The following is a 21,438-nucleotide window of genomic DNA, read 5'->3' as shown; positions in this document are numbered from 1 at the left end:
GTGATTTTTGAGGACTTTGTAAGTTATCCATCTTGGTACTCCCCACAACATAATACACACACACACACACACACACACACACACACACTATAATAAATTCTACAGCCTAGCACTGATCTTGAATATTTGTCCTAGGATTTCATGAATGAGTACTCCTATTGATTCTTAACAGTAAAACCAATTAATGTTTTCCTGAGAAGAGATAATTTTCCTCATGACAACCTCTTGATATTAGAGATGCCTGCCAAAATATCTAAAGTTCCTGTATTAGCCCTTAGGTCTTCCATAACAAACCACTACAGACTGGGTTACTTAAACAACAGAATTTTTTTGTTACACTTTTGGAGGCTCGAAAGTAAGTCCAAGGTCAAAGTACTGTCAGGGTTGGTTTATGGCTTGTAGACAGCCACCTTCTTGCTGTGTCCTCACATGGCCTTTTATCTGTGCACATGCGGAGAGAGAGAGTTCTCATTGTGTCTCTTCCACTTAAAAGGACATCAGTCCTATTGCATTAGGATGCTTTCCTTATAATGTCATTTAACTTTAATTCTCTAACACCCCCCTGCATGCACACACACACCAAATCTAGTCATGGAGAAGGTCAGGGGCACAACATGAATTTTGAGGGAAATAATTCAAACCATAGCAGTTACATATATTATTTTGGAATAATTATCTTTGAAGTTCTATAACTTTTATATTGTATTTTATTTTACAACCTCCATAGGGTGCAGAATATGATAAATTTCTTACTCATTAAAAAGTAATCATGTCCTTATCTGTACATTTTAGTGTTTATATATTATTCGTTCATAATTCCCCTCATTTGTGTATTATTTGTTCATAATTCCCCTTCAAGGCCAAAGACTACAAATCTATAGATTCTCCTCACATGTGATTTCCCTCTGATCATTTCAGCAGTTGAATTATGCTCTTCTTGAAGTATCTCTAGCAGTATCACACTAGCTTATGTCCTGATTTTGTACCAGAACAGGGTCGTATCTTCTGTTTGTTTTGTTTCTAGTGGCCTTCCTGTGATGACTTATATTTTATGTCATTTGGCTGCCTGGAGTGGTCCTTCAGTAATAACCACATTCTTTTTCTGACTTTAAATTATTACTCAAAATGTATTTCTTCTAGCAGATCACACATATGAATAGGGCTGTGTGTATGTCCAAGTGTGGTAGAGTGAAGAATTCCCCTCCCCACAAGAGTAGTCACATCCTGATCCCCAACACCTGTGATTATGTGGTGGTTCATGATAGAAGGAACTTCACAGATGTGATTAAAATTGAGGATCTTGAGATGGGGAGCATATGCTGGATTATCTGGGTGGGCCAGTATATTCACAGAGGTCCTTGTAAGAGGGAAGTGGGAAGATTGGAACCTGTAGTAGGAGATGTAATAATGGAAGCAAGAAGAAGACATGATTTGAGGAAGGGGCCCTGAGCTATGGAATAAAGGTAGCCTCTAAAACCTGAACAGTGGTTAAAAAAAAAAGTTCTCCTCTGAACCTCCAGAAAGAACACAATCTTGTCAACATCTTAATTTTAGACCTGACCTCCAGAACTGTAAGAGAATAATTGAGTTGTTTAAACCTTTAAGTTTGTGGTAAACTGGTTTTTGGTAAATTTGTTACAGTAGCAATAGGAAACAAATGCATCATAGAAGGCCTAGGAAAGCCTGAGGTCTCACATTTGGCTGAGCTTCAATCTCTATCCAAGCAGGAAGTGAAGGCTAAGGTAGAGTTGTACACTTGCCCAAGTACTGATGACATTCTCAGCATGCATACAGACCTCCTCAGCAAAGTCTGGAAGACTTACTGGTTTAAGACATCTGAGAAAATCTCTGACCAACAAATCATTCACTGGCAGCTAAGCTAAAAAAGCAAGAGATTTCAGTGGCACACAAACAAATAATATAGACTTAAACAAATTAATTCAGAAAAATAACTATATAGCAACAACTACAAATCTTGGGGAGGGTAAAGAATCTCATTTTCAGAGTTGCCACATTATATTATTTCAAGTGTTGAGTTTTGACAAACAAATTATGAATTATCCAAAGAAAGTATGGTCCACACACAGAAGAATTTTTTTTTTTTAAAGAGCAGTACAGAGAAACTTTCCCTTAGGATTACCAGATGTTGGACATAATAGACAAAGACATGAAATTATCTACTTTAAATAGGTTCAAAAGGCTAAAGGAAACCATCTTTAAAGAAAGTATGAGAATAATGTCTCACAAAAAGTAGAAAATACCTGTAAAAAGAAAAATTATAATGAATCAAGTAGAAATTCTGGAGTTAAAAATATAAGAACTCAATGAAAAATTGACTAGAAGGACTCAACACTGGATATGAACTGGCTGAAGAAAGAATCACCAAAGTGAAGATAAGTCAGTTCAGAACAAAAAGAAAAAAAGAATGAAAAAAAAAATGAACAGAGCCTTAGAGACCTATGAGACACCATCAAGTATCACACCTAATTAGAGTCCCAGAAGGAGAGGAGAGAGAAAAAGGGGGAAAGAAACAATGGCTGAAATATTAATCTGCATGTTGTTGAAACTCAGTAAACTCCAAGTAGAATAAACTCGAAAAGATCCATATCTAGACATGTCAGATTGAAAAAGAAAAAACTAAGACAAAAAATCTTTTAAGGTTTTTAATCAGATTACCAGCTGATTTCTCAACAGAAACCTTGGATTCCAAAGGCATGGGACAACATAGTAAAATGTTGAAAGAAAAGGACTGTCAACCAGAAATTCTGTGGCGAGCAAAATGATTATCTAAAAATGAAGAAAATTACATCAAACCAAAAAGCTACAGCACAGCAAAGGAAACATCAACAAAATGAAAAGACAACCTAATGAATGGGGAAAAAAATATATGTAAATCATGTATATGATAGGAGTTAATATCCAAAATGCAGTCTTATACAACTCAGTAGCCAAAAAAACAAAGCAAAACAAAACAAAAAAAAACCCCATCAGATTAAACCATTCAGATTGAAAATGGGCAAAGGAACTGAGTAGACAGTTTTCCCAAGAAGACACACAGATGACCAACAGGTACATGAAAAGATGCATATCATCATTAATTATCAGGGAAATGCAAATCAAATCCGTGATATGACTTCACACTTTTTAGAATGCCTATTACCAAAGAGACAAGAAATAAGTGTTGATAAGACTGGAGAAAAGTGAACCCTTGTGCACTCTTGGTAGGAATATAAATTGGTTCAGCCTCTGTGGAAAATAGTAGGGGAGTTCCTTAGAAAATTTAAAAATGAAACTGTCATAGGATCCAGCAATTCCACTTCTGAGTATTTATCTGAAGGAAATGAAAACACTTACTTGAAATGGTATATGCGCCCCCATATTCATTATACCAGTGTTTATGATAGCCAAAATATGGGAGCAATCTAAGTGTCCACTGATGATTAATGGATAAAGAAAATGTGATACATACACAGATACACACACACACACACACACACCACACAACACTGAAATACTATTCAGGTGTAAAAGGAAGGAAATCTTGCCATTTATGAAAACATGGATGGACCTTGAGGGCATTATGCTAAGTGAAATAAATCAGACAAAGAAAGACAAAAACCATATGATCTCACTTAAATGTGGAATCTTAAAAATTAAACTAGGTACGGAGACTAGGTTAGTGGTTGTCAGAGGCAGGGGCTAGGGTGGGCAAAATGGGTAAAGGTAGTAAAAGGTACACACAGTTATAAAATAAGTTAAGTCCTGGGGATATAATGTATAACGTGGTGACTGTAGTTAATAGTAGTTGCTTACAGAATAGGTCTTAAAAGTTCTGATCTCAAGAAAAACAATTTGTAACTCTGGTAATGGATGCTAACTAAACTTACTGTGGTGTGCATTTTACAATGTGCACAAATATTGACTCATTACATTGTATATCTGAAACTAATATAATGCTGTATGTCAATTGTATCTCTTTTTTTAATTAATTCAATTAATTTTACTATATTTATATTTGTACAACTATCATCTCAACCTAAATTTAGAACATTTCCATCCCTAAACCTGAGCCCACCCATCCTTCCCATCCCTTCCCCAGTTGTCCCCTTTGGTAACCATAAGTCTTTGAAAGTCTGTGAGTCTGTTTCTGTTCTGCAAATAAGTTCATTTGTATCCTTTAATTAGATTCCACATGTAAGTGATAGCATGATGTTTGTCTGTCACTGTCTAGATCCATCCATGTTGCTGCAAATGCCATGGTTTCATTCTTTTTTATGGCTAATATCCCATTGTATATATGCACCACATCTTGTTTATCCACTCCTCTGTTAATGGACATTTAGGTTGCTTCCATATCTTGGGTATTGTATATAGTGCTGCAGTGAACATTGGGGTACATGTATCTTTCTGAGTCATGGTTTTCTCTGGATAGATGCCCAGGAGTGGGATTGCTGGATCATATGGTACTTCTATTTTTAATTTTTTGAGGAATCTACATACTGTTTTCCATAGTGGCTGTACCAATTTACATTCCCACCAACACTGTAGGAGGGTTCCCTTTTTTCCACACATTCTCCAGTATTTATTGTTTATAGACCTTTTGATGATGGCCATTCTGGCTAGCGTAAGGCAGTACCTCATAGTAATTTTGATTTGCACTTCTCTGATAATTAGTGATGTTGAATACCTTTTCATGTGTATTTTGGCCATCTGTATGTCTTCTTTGAAGAAATGTCTGTTTAGATCTTCTGCCCATTTTTCGATGGGGTTGTTTGTTTTTTTGATATTGAGCTGCAGGAGGTATTTATAAATTTTGGAGATTAATCCCTTTTCAGTCATTTCATTTGCAAATGTTTTCTCCCATTCTTTGGTTTGTCTTTTTGTTTTGTTTGTGGCTTCCTTTCCTGTGTAAAAATTTTTAAATTTAATTAAATTAAAATTAAAATTTAATTTAATTTTTGTTTGTATTGCCATTACTCTAGGAGGTAGATCTGAGAAGATATTGCTGCCATTTATGTCAGAGAGTGTTCAGCTTATGTTTTCCTCTAAGAGTTTTATAGTGTCCAGTTTTATATTTAGGTCCTTAATCCATTTTGAGTTTATTTTTGTGCATGGTGTTAGAGAGTGTTCTAATTTCATTCTTTTACATGCAGCAGTCCAGTTTTCCCAATACTACTTATTGAAGAGATGGTCTTTTCTCCACTGTATATTCTTGCCTCCTTTGTCATAGAGCAGTTGACCATAGTTTCATGGAATTATTTATGGCTTTCTGTCCTGTTCCATTGATCTATATTTCTGTTTTTGTGCAGTACTGTACTGTTTTGATGACTGTAGCTTTGTAGTATATGCCTCAAATTTAAAAATCTAAGGACTTTGAATTTGATGGGAGCTTGGAATTATCTACTACAATATTTTTATTCTAAAAGTAAAGTTGAGACTTAAAAGTATTAAATAATTTGCTCCAATTACTGTTATTGATTTTCAACAAGGGTGTTAATATACTTTGATAAGGAAAGAATAGTCTTTTCAACAGATGATGTTGGGACAACTGGATGTCCACTTTCAAAAGCATGAAGATGGATTTCTACCACACTCCATATATAAAAATTAACTCAAAATGGATTAGAGACCTAAATTTAAGAGACAAAACTATAAAGCTCTTAGAAGAAAACTTAGATGTTAATCTCCATGACCTTTGATTCGGTAATAGTTTTTTCTGTATGACACCTAATGCAGAGGCAACCAAAGATTAAATAGATAAATTAGCCTCCATTCAAATTTAAAGCTCTTTTGCTTCAAAGGATGTTATCAGGAAGGTGAAAAAAACAGAAAATGGAAGAAAATATTTTCAAGTCATATACTGATAATATATCTAAAATTATGTAAATAACTCTTATAACTAAATTTTTTTTTAGAAAACTAATTTTAAAAGTAGGATATAAGTAAACATTCCTCCAAAGAAGTGGCCAACAAGTACATGAATTGATGCTTAGCATCATTAATCATTATGGACTCATCAAAACCACTGTGAGATACCACTTCACACCCATTAGGATGACTGTAATAAAAAAAGACAGACAATCTCAAGTGTTGGGGAGGATGTGAGGAAACTGAAACCCCTGTACAATGCTGGTAGGAAAATAAAATGATGTAGCTACTGTGGGAAACACTTTGGCAGTTCTTTAAAAAGTTCAAAACTTTTGTGCTTCAAAGGACATTATCAGGAAAGTGAAAAGACAACTCAGATTTGGGGAAAATATTTGCAAATCATCTATCTGATAAAGGATTTATAAGAATGTTTCCAGGAGTTCCCGTCATGGTGCAGTAGTTAACGAATCTGACTAGAAACCATGAGGTTGCGGGTTCGATCCCTGCCCTTGCTCAGTAGGTTAACGATCCGGCGTTGCCATGAGCTGTGGTGTAGGTTGCAGACATGGCTCGGATCCCGCATTGCTGTTGCTCTGGCGTAGGCCGGGGGCTACAGCTCCGATTAGACCCCTAGCCTGGGAACCTCCATAGGCTGCAGGAGTGGCCCAACAAATGGCAAAAGACAAAAAAAAAAAGAATGTTTCCAGCTTAACAATAAAGACAAAATTTTTTAATGGGAAAGTAAAAAGGAGTTAGCTTATGATCCAGAAATGGTGCTGCTGGGTGTATACTCAAGAAAATTGGAAACATGTATTCATACTAAAACTTGTACATGAATTTCTTAGTAGCATTATTCATATTGACCAAATAGTGAAAGGAACCTAATTATCCATCAACTGATGAGTGATTAAGCAAAGTGTGGTACATCCATGTTGTGGAATATTTCTTGACCATAAAAAGCTGTGGACAGATTCATGATACAACATGGATGAATCTTAAAAACATTATACTAAGTGAAAGAAGCCGGATAAAAAGAGATGCATATTGTTTGATCCCATTTATATTAATTGTCCAGAACAGGCAAATCCGTGGAGTCAAATTAGTGGTTGCCAGGGGCTGAGGGGTGGGAGAGGGATCGGGAAGCAGCTGCTTAATGAGTTTGGGGTTTCTTTTTGGTATGCTGAAAGTATTCTGGAACTAGATAGTGTTGATGGCTGCATGACTTTGTAAGTATGCTATAAACTATTGAATTATAAACTTTATGTATACATTTCATGTTACGTGAATTATATCTCACATATTCCCAAAATATTCCCTAAATTCTTTACTTAATTCTTGCTTCCTCTTTTCTTCATCTCCTACATCCAGGCTGTCAGCAATTCCTCTTGGTTATGTCTCCAAGATACATTTACTTTTTTTTTTTTTTTTTTTTTTTTTTTTTTGTCTTTTGCTATTTCTTGGACTGCTCCTGCGGCATATGGAGGTTCCCAGGCTAGGGGTCTAATCGGAGCTGTAGCCCCTGGCCTACGCCAGAGCCACAGCAACGCGGGATCCGAGCCGCGTCTGCAACCTACACCACAGCTCACGGCAACGCCGGATTGTCAACCCACTGAACAAGGGCAGGGACCGAACCCGCAACCTCATGGTTTCTAGTCGGATTCGTTAACCACTGCGCCACGACGGGAACTCCTACTCTTCTTACTTTTAATCTCCACCATGACCCCAGTAGTCCTGAGTCCCGTTGTTCCTTGTCTGTGTCGCTGCATCACCTGCCACATTGATTTTCCTGCTTCCAGTCTTGCCTTACTTCGTCTCCCACCTCCCACTAATTTATTCTCCAAAAAATAGCTGGAAAGATTTTCTTTGGTGTATGGTGGCATTGTCCTGCTCATAACCCTTCAGTAAAATCCAGATGCCCCCAGTAACTTGAAATGCTGGTGTGATACGCCATGTGCCTACCTTTCTACTCTCATCTCCTGCCAAGCTCAGCACTTTACTAATCTCATATCACAGTTGTCCTGTCTCTGCTTGAACTAGCCAAGGTTTTTCCTGCTGTACATTTCAATCTTTCTGCCTGGCACACCTTTCCCTACAGCTTTTGGCATGGCCAGCGTATTCTTCCTTAAACGTCATCGCCTCAAATAGACCTTCCAGGGCCATTCTAACTGAAAAAACAACCCTTTGCCCTCTTACTTTCATCACAGCACTGTTTCTTTCTTCCTTTCTTCCTTCCTCCCCTCCCCTCCTGTCCCCTCCCTTCTTCTTTCTCTCTTTCTCTCTCTCTCTCTTTCTCTTCTTTTTCTTCCTTCCTTCCTTCCTTCCTTTCTTTCTTTCTTTCTTTCTTTCTTTCTTTCTTTCTTTCTTTCTTTCTTTCTTTCTTCCTCTCCCTTCCTTCCTTCCCTTCCCTTCCCTTTCTTTTCTTTCTTTTCTTTTCTTTCACTTTTGATGGCCGAAGCCGAGGCATATGGAGGTTCCCAGGCTAGGGGTCAAATCGGACCTGCAGCTGCTGGCCTACACCACAGCCACAGCAATACTGGATCCAAGCTGTGTCTGCGACCTACTCTTCAGCTTACATCAATGCCGGATCCTTAGCCTGCTGAGCGAGGCCAGGGATCGAACCCTCATCCTCATGGATCCTAGTTGGGCTCGTTAACCACTGAGCAATGAAGGGAGCTCCAGCACTGTTTGTTTCTTTAATGGCACTTAATGTAGTTGGGTTTTTAAAATGTATTCCTTATTTACTCTTTCTTTTTTTTAGTCTGTTTCCCTCACTGGAATATATCAGGGGCCATATTACCATGGGCCATCATTGTTTCCCTAGTGTCTGTTCCTTCACTGGTCACATCACAAGTGTTCAATACATATTGCTAAACGACTGACTGAATGAAAGATTTAGATCTTTTTCTAAAAACCCTGAAAACTTCACATTTCTTACTAATTTAGCATTTCATGATAGATATCCCTCCTTCCACAAACTGTGTTCTTAAAAATTAAAAAAGATTGGCCCCAAAATTATCCTTCGAGGATCTCCATTATTGAGGTTTTATCTCTGAAAAAATTTCACTTTTATCTCTGGCCATTACTATTATTGAGGGTAAATTTATTTTTATTTTCTATTTAGCATGATAGCAATTTTGGTACTTCAGCTGGAATTCGACCTTTTCATCTTCAGAACTGGAAGCAGAAAGTTAGTCGGACTAAGAAAGCAGAATTCATACGCACAGCAGAAAGACTTAAAAATCAGTAAGTATAAGAACATTACCTTCACGTAACATTACTAGCCATTTTAACGAGCAATATAAAGTTACTTCCAAGCCACCCTATCCAGTCCCACAATAAGTTAAGAAATTCTAGTCACTAGTCTTCTAAATGTAAAACAAGAGAAAGGACGTGTGAAATAGACAAATACAATAAACTGTTGAACATAAAGTTCATTTTAAGTAGAGTTTTTTAAATTTCATTTATTTACTTTTCACCATTTTGTATCAGTATATTTCAAGGAAAACAAAAAGTTATTTTTTAGATTACGTACATCAAGTAACCGATGAAATATATTTTCACTTACCAAAGTAAGCACTTGCTAACTATTTTTGAGTGAATGAAAAACTTTAATCTGTCCTCTACCCTTGAGTTATTTTTTAATGGGCTTTTAATTGGTTTCCCTTCCTTGATATATCTGCCCCTTTCAGATTCATCTTCCGCATTATGACTAGAATAATCAAGAAGTTGGCATTTAAGTTTTAGTGTATATGTTCTTTTCTTTAAATAGCCTGTGATAGTTACTCAATGTTCAGCATTGTCAGTAGCACTCTATGATATGATAAATATCATGAGTAATGATAAAATAATTAGAAGTCAGAGCACCCAACCCTACCCTATTGTTGGAGGCTTTAGAAAAAACACTGCTTTGAATTTGTACAGCATCAGTTTTTTAAAGAACCAAGTGAAGAGGAGCCATTTGCAAGAAATGGTCTCTGTGCCAGAATTAGTTCCAGTTATCTGTTTAGAAATTCCACCAATAAAACCGTGTACTGTTTGAATTTTTTAGAGATAGACCATGCTGTAGCTTTGTGAGACTGAATTCTCAGTACATTTGTTTGTCTTATATTTTTAATACTCAGAATTTGATAAAGTACACATTTTTTTTAATTTCCAAAATACATGACCTGAATAGAGTTATATCCTTGGTCAGGAATTTTGGTTTATGTGTCTTTCTAGATAGGGTAATCCACCAAGCAGTTGTTGTCCATATATATAGCAAACCAGGAGATTATGCCAGTACAGATAGCTTGTCTACCAGTATGTGTTGGTTTTATAGCTCTGGTTAGGCTTTCTTCATCTGTTATAATGCTTTTGAAAAACTTATTGAAAGCGTGTTAGAAGAATTCATTGAAACTGAATCCAACAATTCCCATTGAATACAAAGGGAAAAAACATCATTTGTAATATAAATGTTTTATTTTCAGAATAGGTTATACATTCACATGATTTAAAAAATCAGTTCATATCAAAGGGTCCTCAGTGGAAGGTCTTTGTTTCACCCATGACCCCAGGTACCCACTTACTCTCCCCTCAGGCAACCACTATTTTTAGTTTCTTGTGCATCCTTCCACAGATATTTTATGTGTTTATAAGGAAATAAAAATACATACTCACGGAGTTCCCGTCGTGGCGCAGTGGTTAACGAATCCGACTAGGAACCATGAGGTTGCGGGTTCGATCCTTGGCCTTGCTCAGTGGGTTAACGATCCGGCATTGCCGTGAGCTGTGGTGTAGGTCGCAGACATGGCTCGGATCCCGCTTTGCTGTTGCTCTGGCGTAGGCCGGTGGCTACGGCTCCGATTCGACCCTAGCCTGGGAACCTCCATATGCCATGGGAGCGGCCCAAGAAATGGCAAAAAGACAAAAAAAAAAAAAATACATACTTCCCTTTTTACATAAATGGTAGCGTACTCTACACACTGTTCTGCGTCTTGATTTGTTTTGTTTTGTTTTTACCTTAAGAGTATATATTAGATACCAAGGAATTAGTGATTTTGTCAGTCATGATAATGGTATTATAATTCTATAAGTCAAGTATCCATAATCTATAGAGATGCACACTGAAGTATGTTAGGATGAAATAACATAATGTAGTGGACTTACTTTAGAATACTTCAGCAAAAAGAAGAAAAGGTAGATGAACCAAGAAAGGAAAAAAAAGAGCTAGAATTGTTGAATCAGTGATATGAGGTATGTATCATATGAAGCTATATTGGGGAGCTTCCCACTAAGCCATGATGGGAACTCCTGACATGTTTCTGTATGATCATAGTAACTTCCCCCACCCCAGCTATAGCCTGGATGGGCCTCCAGGTCCTCAGTGCAGGACTCCAGTAGCCATCCTCAAGCCATTAGCGTTGACCTGAAGACTGAAATCTATTTGATGTCTCTGTCCTACCGCTGCTTCCTCTCCCAAACATACATACAGCTTTGGGGGCAGCCAGTTAGGGCCTGTGGTATGCTCATCTCTTTACCCCCATATGCCTTATAAACATTAATTTCTTCTCTATGTGTGGCAAGAGAAAAAAATTGGGAAACTCTACCTTAAATAGTTGCCCCTCAGGTTGTATGAACATAAGTCAGTGGCCAGAGACACTCCACCATTCATTAAATTCAGGATTACTGAAGCAGTCATATTAATTTCCACTTTCTGGGAGAAAGAATGTAGGTGTTGAGAAAACAAATTCCTAGCCACAGATGTTTCCTAATGGGAGTTTTTGTTTTTTTTTTTACCCAAGGGTTCAACTTAACTTTTGAACTCCTTACTAGTAGATGGACTAAAGTCAAGGAGTAAGGATGAAATGAAGGACGCTTTGGAGTAAATATAGACAGTACCCCTTAAATGTATTAAAATCCCTGTTTTCATAGATCGTTTGCCTTCTGAAGTTTTAGTTTTATTAATATTAATAATGTATATTTCCATAGTCCATTTTAATGTATTGTGATCCCTCATCTATATTCTCTCATATAATGTTTATCACAGCTCTATTGGGTAGTGGAGAGCTCTTATTATTCACATTTTAGTGATGGGGAGGTTCACACCTGGAAAGGTTAAATGTCTTGGCTCAGGTTACAAAGTTAACAGTATCTGCTCTTGAAAACAGCCATCCGCAGTGGTGACCATTTTCAGCCCACAGTGAGATTGAGTTGGAATCAGTAGCCAAAGGTTTATGTATTTTCAAAGAAGTCTGATTCCATTTTTCTTAAATTAACATTTTATAATTTAAGGAACAACAAATTACTTGTGATGTTAGTTGAACTTAATACTTCCTACTGTTTTGACTCCTTAGCCTTACTGATCCAAATAATCATATTTTATGTCCTTAGATGAATTGATACAAATAAAAAGTACTAATTGGAAATGTCTTCATATTTTAAACAATTAAAAATATATTTAATCATATTTATGCTATTTGTTTCTTCTCTAAAGAGTTATTAACATAGAAAAAGATAAACGCAGTCATTTCTACAACCAAAAAAGTGACTTCAGAATTGAACATAGTATGCTGGAAGAATTGGAAAATAAATTGATTAACAGCAGGAAGACAGAAAGTAAGTTGAGTTCATGATGAACCAAACCTGTTGAGTGATATAAAATTATAGTTTTGCCTGGTGCTTAGTCTTTGTGCATTGACTATGTTGTATGCTCAATCAAGATGCTTTCTGGTTGGTGATGAGTTTGTCTTTTGGGTTATGTATTTATTTTGGGGGGGTCACTATTTAGTCATTCTAACTGGATTGTTTTCTGTGTATGTTTCTTTCACTTTAATAGCACAAAGAGGGTTTTGTTTTCTGGTTGACAAATCAATGCTGTTAAAATTTTTTACAGTAAAGAGAATTTGATTCCTAGGCTGTCTAATTTTAGCTCATCACCGTCATCTTATTAACTGAGACCTGGACTGAGTAAGCGTCAGCAGACTCAGTAGTATGCAGTAGTCAAATCACATAATCACTTAAACCTGAGTTTACTTGTCTGTAATATAAAACCTACCATTTCTACCACAGGAGAGCTGTTTGTACATCTGATGAGAGAATATGTATAAGAAAATGTCTTATAGATTGTACAGGGAACATGTTCTGTTGTTTGATATGAACGTTAGTCATTGTTAACAGTATACTAAATGTTGACCTTAAAGACTTCTGCAAGAATACCTTGCTGCTTTGTAAAGATTTTGTATGTTGCAAAGCCCTTATGTTACAATTAAAAAAAAAAAATTCTTAGCTTTGATTAAAAGAAATAATGATTATCAACAATAAGCATTGTAAAATATTAAGACTTATTCTATAAAGATTATACTGCCCATGGGACTCCCTCACATCCAAAAAAAGAAATTCTTAGTAAGTTTTTTCTTTCAGAGTATAAGATCACTTGGGAGTTCCTGTCATGGCACAGTGGTTAACGAATCCCACTAGGAACCATGAGGTTGTGGGTTCGATCCCTGGCCTGGTTCAGTGGGTTAAGGATCCAGCGTTGCCATGAGCTGTGGTGTAGGTCGAAGATGCGGCTCGAATCTGGCGTAGGCCAGCAGCCACATCTCCGATTAGACCCCTAGCCTGGGAACCTCCATATGCCGAGGGAACGGCCCTAGGAAAGGCAAAAAAAGACCAAAAAAAAAAAAAAAAGAATATAAGATTACGCTATTTTTAAAAGTCATCTTTTGTCTAATAGTGCCAAGACTCATTCTCCCTCTTCTGTTGGAATGACAACAGGATGTGCTATAAATACCAAATTTTCAGTTCTCCTCTTTGATTCCTAGAGGAATCTAAACATCCTTTGTTTAATATTTCTTAATGTCCCTCAATTCTTTATAGACAATTCAACACTGATCTTTCTCTCAGTCATGCCATTAAGTTCAGTGTCTCTATTCCATGCATTTTAAGTCACTTGATTTCCCCCTTTTTAAGGCGACTTTATTTTTATCTTTTTATTTCCCTTTGTTCTACAGTTTTGCATGTCTTCATTCACACTTTGTGTTTATCTGATCTAGGAGAAGAAGGAGTGTTAGTATAAGGATATAGAAATTTCCTCTTCACATATACTTAGAGATACTAAATACCTATTCCTTACCTCAAATGTCATGCTGTAGTTTTAGGCATTTATGTAATATTGTACTTAAATGGTCTGCCTGCGGTATACAATGTCAGTTCCAAATGAATAAATGAAAAATTGCCCTATAATGGTATCACTGTAGCTCATCAAACTATGGCAAACATAAAACAACAAGAAAAACCCACTTTTCTGATTACTAGGGAAGTTTCTTGACCTAAAGTCCAACAATGAGTAATACCCTATAAAATTCATTGAAGTTTCTACTTTTATGGTACTCATGAATTTTAATAAAAAATAGAAAAAGCCAGAGTCACATGTACTATATTTGAGGTTTGTTTTGATTATTAATACTGTCTTCAGGACTAGAGGTAAACTTTTTTTAAAAAAATAATTGCTTTTAAGGATATTTCAGGAGAAAATTTTGGTGTTTCATGTTCATTTGTGGAAAAGTTGCATAAAAATAAGGAGGGTGCATAAATGAAATACCAAAGATGATAAAGTAATATTACTATTATATGAGTGTGAATATTTGACATTAGCGTAATACTTTAAGTGAATACTAAAGTAAGATTATTACTGGAGTTCCCTGATGGCTCAGAAGGTTAAGGATCTGGCATTGTCACTGCTATGACTTGGGTTGCTGCTGTGATGTGGATTTGATCCCTGGCCTGGGAACTTCTGTATGCCATGGGTGTGGCCACAAAAATGTAAGATTATTACTTCAGAAATAAAATATGAAAGAAAAATTCAATTTTCCTGCTGCTGATACAGAACATCTGAAAATGTCTTTGAGACCCTCCTCTGTTCTTCAGGCTCTTGTTATGGGCGTAACAGTTTACTTCAGATGGGTCCTTTGGTTGAGCTTGGCAGCCTGCAGCATAGATACCTGTAAATGACACCTGAGACATCCCTTCTAGACCATGACTATGACAGTGAATATCACCAGCCCTCTATTAGAGGATGTGATTAGTTAAAATTAACTCTCTCTAGGAATTTTGCCAGTATTCACAGAATAAATATCGGTTAGACAATTTTAATATTCCAACAAAAGTTGAGATAAAATCCTGTGTCCATAAATTGTAACAAATTAAAAAAGAAAAAAACTGTTAAAGAACAAATGCCTGTGCCACTGATCCATGTATTTAAGTGTCCAATAAGTCAGCCTCTAGAGTTTGAAAAAAAAATGTCTCCAAGGACATTTCTTTGCACAGATTACAGTAGAATTTAACCTATTGTGCTTTGAAATATTGCAGCAAATTGAGATATGCTTTGTTAGAGCAAGAGTTTGTTCAGGCTGTTTGACACTCATAAATAACCATCTTCTGTTCATTAATTGCTCTTTACTATGATTTACTAAGTGATGGTGATCACTCCTATGTGAATACTGCTGAATTGATAACTGCATTTGTCATAGAATTATTTTAAAGTACATACTTCTGTACAGGAGCAAAAATCCAGCAACAGTTGGCCAAAATACACAACAATGTAAAGAAACTTCAACATCAGTTAAAAGATGTGAAGCCTACACCTGATTGTGAGTAAATTTAGATTTTAATATTGTTCTTATGTATTCATATTATTTTTTTGTTCGTTAGAAAAACATACTTTTCTTCTAAGAAAATGTTCTGTTTGGCATTAATGGAGATTCTAAGCCCTACTCTATGGTTTGGGATTAATAAGGATTCATTGGAAAACTATAATATCTGGTGTTTATGTATTTTTTTAATCTTTAAAATGCCATCAAATCCTTACACATTATTATACAGTAGAATAGATATTAGTGTCACATATGGGATGAAGAATATGTGGTATGGAAAGATTCAGATTCAGCCAATAAAGAGGAAAAAAGACTGATTTCTTGATTCTTAGCCTAGTGTTTTCTAATCATTTGCTTTTTGAAGTTATTGCCTTTCAGAGGCATTTCAGTCACCTAGGGGAATGGCTTAGTGATATCGGGGAAATTTTTAGTCATTTGTATAAAAAAAGATCAAAGCACTACTGTCAAATGCTCAAGGTGTATGGACTCATCAAACAGTTGTTGGGTCAAATCCTTCAGCTGTGTTAATTGATTTTAGGCAGGTTCCTTGCTCTGTTTGAGCTTTTATTTCCTTAGCTCTAAAATGGAGATAATCATAGGAACTAACTCAGAGTTGTTAGGGAAGTGAAGTGAGACAGTGCACATAAAGCATGTGTGCATTGCTTATAACATAGTAAGCGCTAGAAAATAGTGTGAGTATTTAATTCTTATATATCTACTTAGTATGTGAAACCATCAGAGTTCCTGTCGTGGCGCAGTGGTTAATGAATCCGACTAGGAACCATGAAGTTGTGAGTTCAATCCCAGGCCTTGCTTATTGGGTTAAGGATCCGGCATTGCCATGAGCTGTGGTGTAAGTCACAGATGCGGCTTGGATCCCGCATTGCTGTGGCTCTGGCGTGGGCCAGCAGCTACAGCTCCGATTAGACCCCTAGCCTGGGAACCTCCATGTGCTGTGAGAACGGCCCTAGAAATGGCAAAAAGACAAAAAAAAAAAAAAAAAAAAAAAAGAAAAAAAAAGTGAAACCATAAAAAGATTAGAAGAGAACATATGTTAACATTTTTATAATTATATTATAATTTATAAGAATGACAAAAATCAGGAATTCCCATTGTGGCTCAGCAGTAACAAACCCGACTAGTATCCATTAGGACGCAGGTTCAGTCCTTGGCCTTGCTTAGTGGATTAGGGATCTGGCGTTGCTGTGAGTCGTGGTGTAGATCACAGACACAGCTTAGATCTGGCATTGCTGTGGCTGTGGCGTAGGCCAGCAGCTGTAGCTCCGATTCGACCCCTAGCTTGGATCTTCCATATGCCACAGGCGTGGCCCTAAAAAGACAAAAAAAGGAAAAAAAAGAATGACAAAAATCAGAACCATAAAGAAAAAGTAGATGTAATTTATTACTTTAAAAAACTCAAATCATGAGCAAAGTTGAAATACAAATTAGGAAAATATTAGTAATATATACATAACTTAAAATGTAATATCCGTGATATATGAGTGCCTACATATTAGAGCAACAAATATAGTCTAATAGAAAAATGGGCAAAGATTATAAGGTGCATATTATTGCAAAAGAAGCACAAAATATGGGAAAAAAGAATACATATATGTTTGTGTATATATATATATATATATAAATGATTCTCTTTGCTGTAAACCTAAAGCTAATACAATATTGTAAATCAGCTATACAATAAAATAAAATAATAAAAAAGAAACATAAAACACATGTGAAAAAGTATACAGGTTTATTAAATATTACAAAAATGTCAGCTAAATTAATGATGATAAACATTTGATTATTTTGGAAATGGTTAGAAGTACCAGGGAAGGAGCACTCTCAGAAACTGTGAGTTGGTAGAGCCACTTTGAAAAACTGTGTGATAGTACCTAGCCTACTGTGAAATGGGAATACTTTTTTAATTTAGCATTTCAGATTATCATTTATCCTCTAAAAATATTTAGTTGAGCACACAAAAGTATGTATGCAAAGATACTACTGCATTGCTTCTATTTAAAGGTTTATCAATTTGAAAATTAATTAAATGATTAGGGTAGCATTAGATAATAGAAATACCATGTAACCATAAAAAGAATGAAGTAGCCATATGTATTTTGATATGGAAAGATAACTACAATACTACATTTTGTTAAAGAAAAAGAACAAGTCACAAATATGTAGTGTAAATCATTTTTTGGGAAAAATAATTAAGGTATGTGTGCATGAGAAAAATATGTAATCAAGAAAATCGCAGTCATAAAATTCACTTTTTAAATGCCTATTTTCTTCTTATTCTTTAGGTTAAGAAATGTTTTTAAATTAAGAGAACACTCCAATTTTTTCCTAATATTTAATTCTTAGTCATAATGAAATATGACATGACATAATTTTTCCATTTTTTTTAACAGTTGTTGAAAAGCTCAGAGAAATGATGGAAGAAATTGAAAATGCAATTAACACTTTTAAGGAAGAGCAGAGATTGATGTATGTTTTAAATGCATTTTGATATAAAATTATTTACCATTATTTTTCAATAACTCCACTCAGTTGTTGTATATAAACTATTTTTTGTTATGTATGTAATACTAGTCTTATACAAAGGCAATATAATACCTGTCTTGTTTTAGATTTTAGACTGCTTTTCATGTTTAGAGTGAATTTTTATTTATGTTTTGACATATAAAATCCCAATGAGAATTTGAAAGATTGTTTTTTTCTCTGAGGAAACTCTTTTAAGGCTTAGATTTATGAATGTTAATAAGGTTAACTGGAGAACATGACATGCAAAGGGTCAGGAATAATAAAATATGAGGAAAAAAATGAGAGGTTAATAGGGATTTGTTTGTATCTTATTATTCAAACTTTATTTTTAAATTTTTAGATATGAAGAGCTTATTAAAGAAGAGAAAACAACTAATAATGAGTTGAGTGCCATATCAAGAAAAATTGACACATGGGCTTTGGGTAATTCAGAAACCGAGAAAGCTTTCAGAGCAATGTCAAGCAAAGTTCCCATAGACAGAGGAACACCAAGTACTCTTCCAGAAGAAGTGCTCGATTTTGAAAAATTCCTTCAGCAAACGGGAGGGCGACAAGGGGGCTGGGATGACTATGATCACCAGCATTTTATGAAGGTGAGAAACAAGCATAAAGGGAAGCCAACATTTGTGGGAGAAGTTCTAGAACACCTTCCTGGAAGAACACAGGATGAAGTTCAGCAGCATGAGAAATGGTATCAAAAATTTCTGGCCCTAGAAGAAAGAAAAAAGGAGGTAATAATTATAATAGCTATTACTTGTTGTTTATTTCTGTATTCTAGGACTGCTAAACTTTTTTAACACGCATCGTTAACTTTACAACAATCCCATGAGGAATGTTACAGTTTTTCCAGCATCTTGAGAGTGAAACAGGTATTGAGAAGTTAAGGAGTTTTAGTGGAACTACAGTTGGGCATCCTCAAGACCAAACATATCTACTCCAAGAAATAAGCCAGTTTTCTGACCCTCTATATCCACTGGAAATGTGGGAAATTCAGATTTACCCAGGCTTTTGATAAAAGTCATCTTACCAGGAAAGGGCACATTGTTTTCAATAGAAAATAAAGAGGCAGTTAGGAAAAAAAACTCTTTTGACTTAAAAGTTTCTTTGAGTTTTGTAACTTCAGCCTCATTTCTTATTTTCGAAGACTCAAAATTTTGGCAACCCCATGGTAAAGAGTAACTCTTAACTGTAGCAAATATGTAATGTTCCATTTTCACAAAAATATACTGGCACTGGGTTAGATCAGGATTTCTCAGCATTGGCCCTGTTGCCTATTTGGGCTGGATAATTCTTTGCTGTGGGGGTTGTCCTGTGCATTGTAGGATGGTTAGCAGCATTCGTGGCCTCCACCCACTAGATGCTGGCTGCACCGTCTTAATTGTAATTATCAGAAGTATTTCCAGACCTTGCCAGATGTCCCCTGGAGGGCAAAAATTGTCTGAGTTGTTTTTTATAGATAGTCTTTAGATAGTCTAAGTCTGAGTCACTTTTTTATAGACTTCTATCAGCTTAACTCAGTTGGTTTAACAAGAAAGTATGACAGTTCAACAACATACCTAAGGAGCATTAAAGAAATAGTTGATGTATAGTCTATAAAGTTTTAGAGGAAATGGCTGACATTTGTTGTTGCTGTTGTTTCTCTCCAAAATAAGTTGAATGTTTGGAAGGTTGACATTTGAAACTTTAAGAAAAAAAAATTGAAATAAAAGTTATTTTTAAAGTCTCAGAGAAAGAAGCTTTTAAGGATCATTTGGGCTTTTTTCCCAGGATTCTGAAAACATGGGGTCCATGGACCAACAAAGTGGTCTGTGGACCAGCAGAAAAAACCAGCATCATCTGGTACTTGTTAGAATTTAGCAAGCCCCAACCCCAGACCTAACATGAACTCTGAGGGTGGGACCCCGAAATCTGTGTATAAACGAGTCCTCTAGGTTATTCTGTTAGCAAACTAAAGTTTGAGAACCACCTCTCTAGGGAAAAAGAACGGACTCAGTGCTTCTTGTAATAAAAGTAAACCACCTGAATTCGGCTTTCTTTTCCTGTTCCCAACCACTGTATTTCCTAATATCTGATGATCCATGACATGTAGGGGTGAGATAGGAGGGGGTATGAAAGTGCAGGTGCCATTTACTGAGGTAGGATATGTTGGAGGAGAATAGGGAAATTTGGGGGCAAAGCATCAGGAATACAGTTTTATTTTTTTAACTCAGTGATTTTTACTACATTTGTAGTTGTACAATGATCATCACAATTCAGTTTTGTTTTATTTATTTATTTATTTATTTATTTATTTATTTTTTGGTCATTTCTTGGGCCGCTTCTGCAGCATATGGAGGTTCCCAGGCTAGGGGTCGAATCGGAGCCATAGCCACCAGCCTACACCACAGCCACAGCAACACCAGATCCGAGCCGCGTCTGCAACCTACACCACAGCTCACGGCAACGCCAGATCCTTAACCCACTGAGCAGGGCCAGGGATCGAACCCGCAACCTCATGGTTCCTGGTCGGATTCGTTAACCACTGAGCCACAACGGGAACTCCGACAATTCAGTTTTATAGCATTTCCATCCCAAACCCCCAGCCCACCTCCTCACCCCCCAATCTGTCTCCTTTGGAAACCATAAGTTTTTCAAAGTCTGTGAGTCCATATCTGTTCTGCAAGGAAGTTCATTCTGTCCTTTTTTTCAGATTCCACATGTCAGTGATAGCATATGATGTTGTTGTCTCACTGACTGACCCGACTTAGCATGATAATTTCTAGGTCCATCTATGTTGCTGCAAATGCCATTATTTCTTTCCTTTTTATGGTTGAGTACTATTCCATTGTGTATATGTACCATATCTTCTTTATCCACTCCTCTATCAATGGACATTTAGGTTGTTTCCATGTCTTCACTATTATATAGAGTGCCACATTGAAACATTGGATTACATGTATCTCTTCGAGTCATGTTTTTCTCAGGAGTGGAATTGCTGGATGAAATAGTAATTCCATTTTTAGTTTTCTGAGGAATATCCATACAGTTTTCCATAGTGGTTGCACCAATTTACATTCCCACCAACAGTGTAATAGGGTTCCCTTTTCTCCACACCCTCTCCAGTATTTATTGTTTGTAGACCTTTTTATGAAGGCCATTCTGGCTGATATAAGATGATACCTTATAGTGGTTTTGATTTGCAATTCTCTAATAATGAGTAATGTTGAACATCTTTTCATATGTTTTTTGGCTATCTGTATGCTTCTTTGGAGAATTGTCTGTTTAGATCTTCTGCCCATTTTTTGATGGTGGTGTTTTTTTGGTATTGAGCTGCAGGAGGTATTCATAAATTTTGGAGATTAGTCCCTTGTCAGTTGCTTCATTTGCAAAAATTTTTCTGCCATCCTGTGGGTTG

At 36.1% G+C, this 21,438-nt stretch overlaps 1 protein-coding gene across 1 annotated transcript in view; it reads left to right on the top strand.

Moving 5' to 3' along the window:
* The window catches only part of CCDC112 (coiled-coil domain containing 112), a 37,402-nt gene that overhangs the window by 8,913 nt on the left and 7,051 nt on the right, over positions 1-21,438 (top strand). Inside the window, 5 exon segments of the mRNA XM_021084645.1 lie at positions 8,990-9,111; positions 12,341-12,462; positions 15,405-15,494; positions 17,912-17,987; positions 18,385-18,775. Coding sequence (XP_020940304.1) covers positions 8,990-9,111; positions 12,341-12,462; positions 15,405-15,494; positions 17,912-17,987; positions 18,385-18,775 — 801 coding nt within the window.

This window comes from Sus scrofa, chromosome 2, assembly GCF_000003025.6.
Source record: "Sus scrofa isolate TJ Tabasco breed Duroc chromosome 2, Sscrofa11.1, whole genome shotgun sequence".
Taxonomy (NCBI): domain Eukaryota; kingdom Metazoa; phylum Chordata; class Mammalia; order Artiodactyla; family Suidae; genus Sus; species Sus scrofa.
Note: the sequence above shows the minus strand (reverse complement) of the source record. Positions and strands in the feature narration are given on the sequence as shown.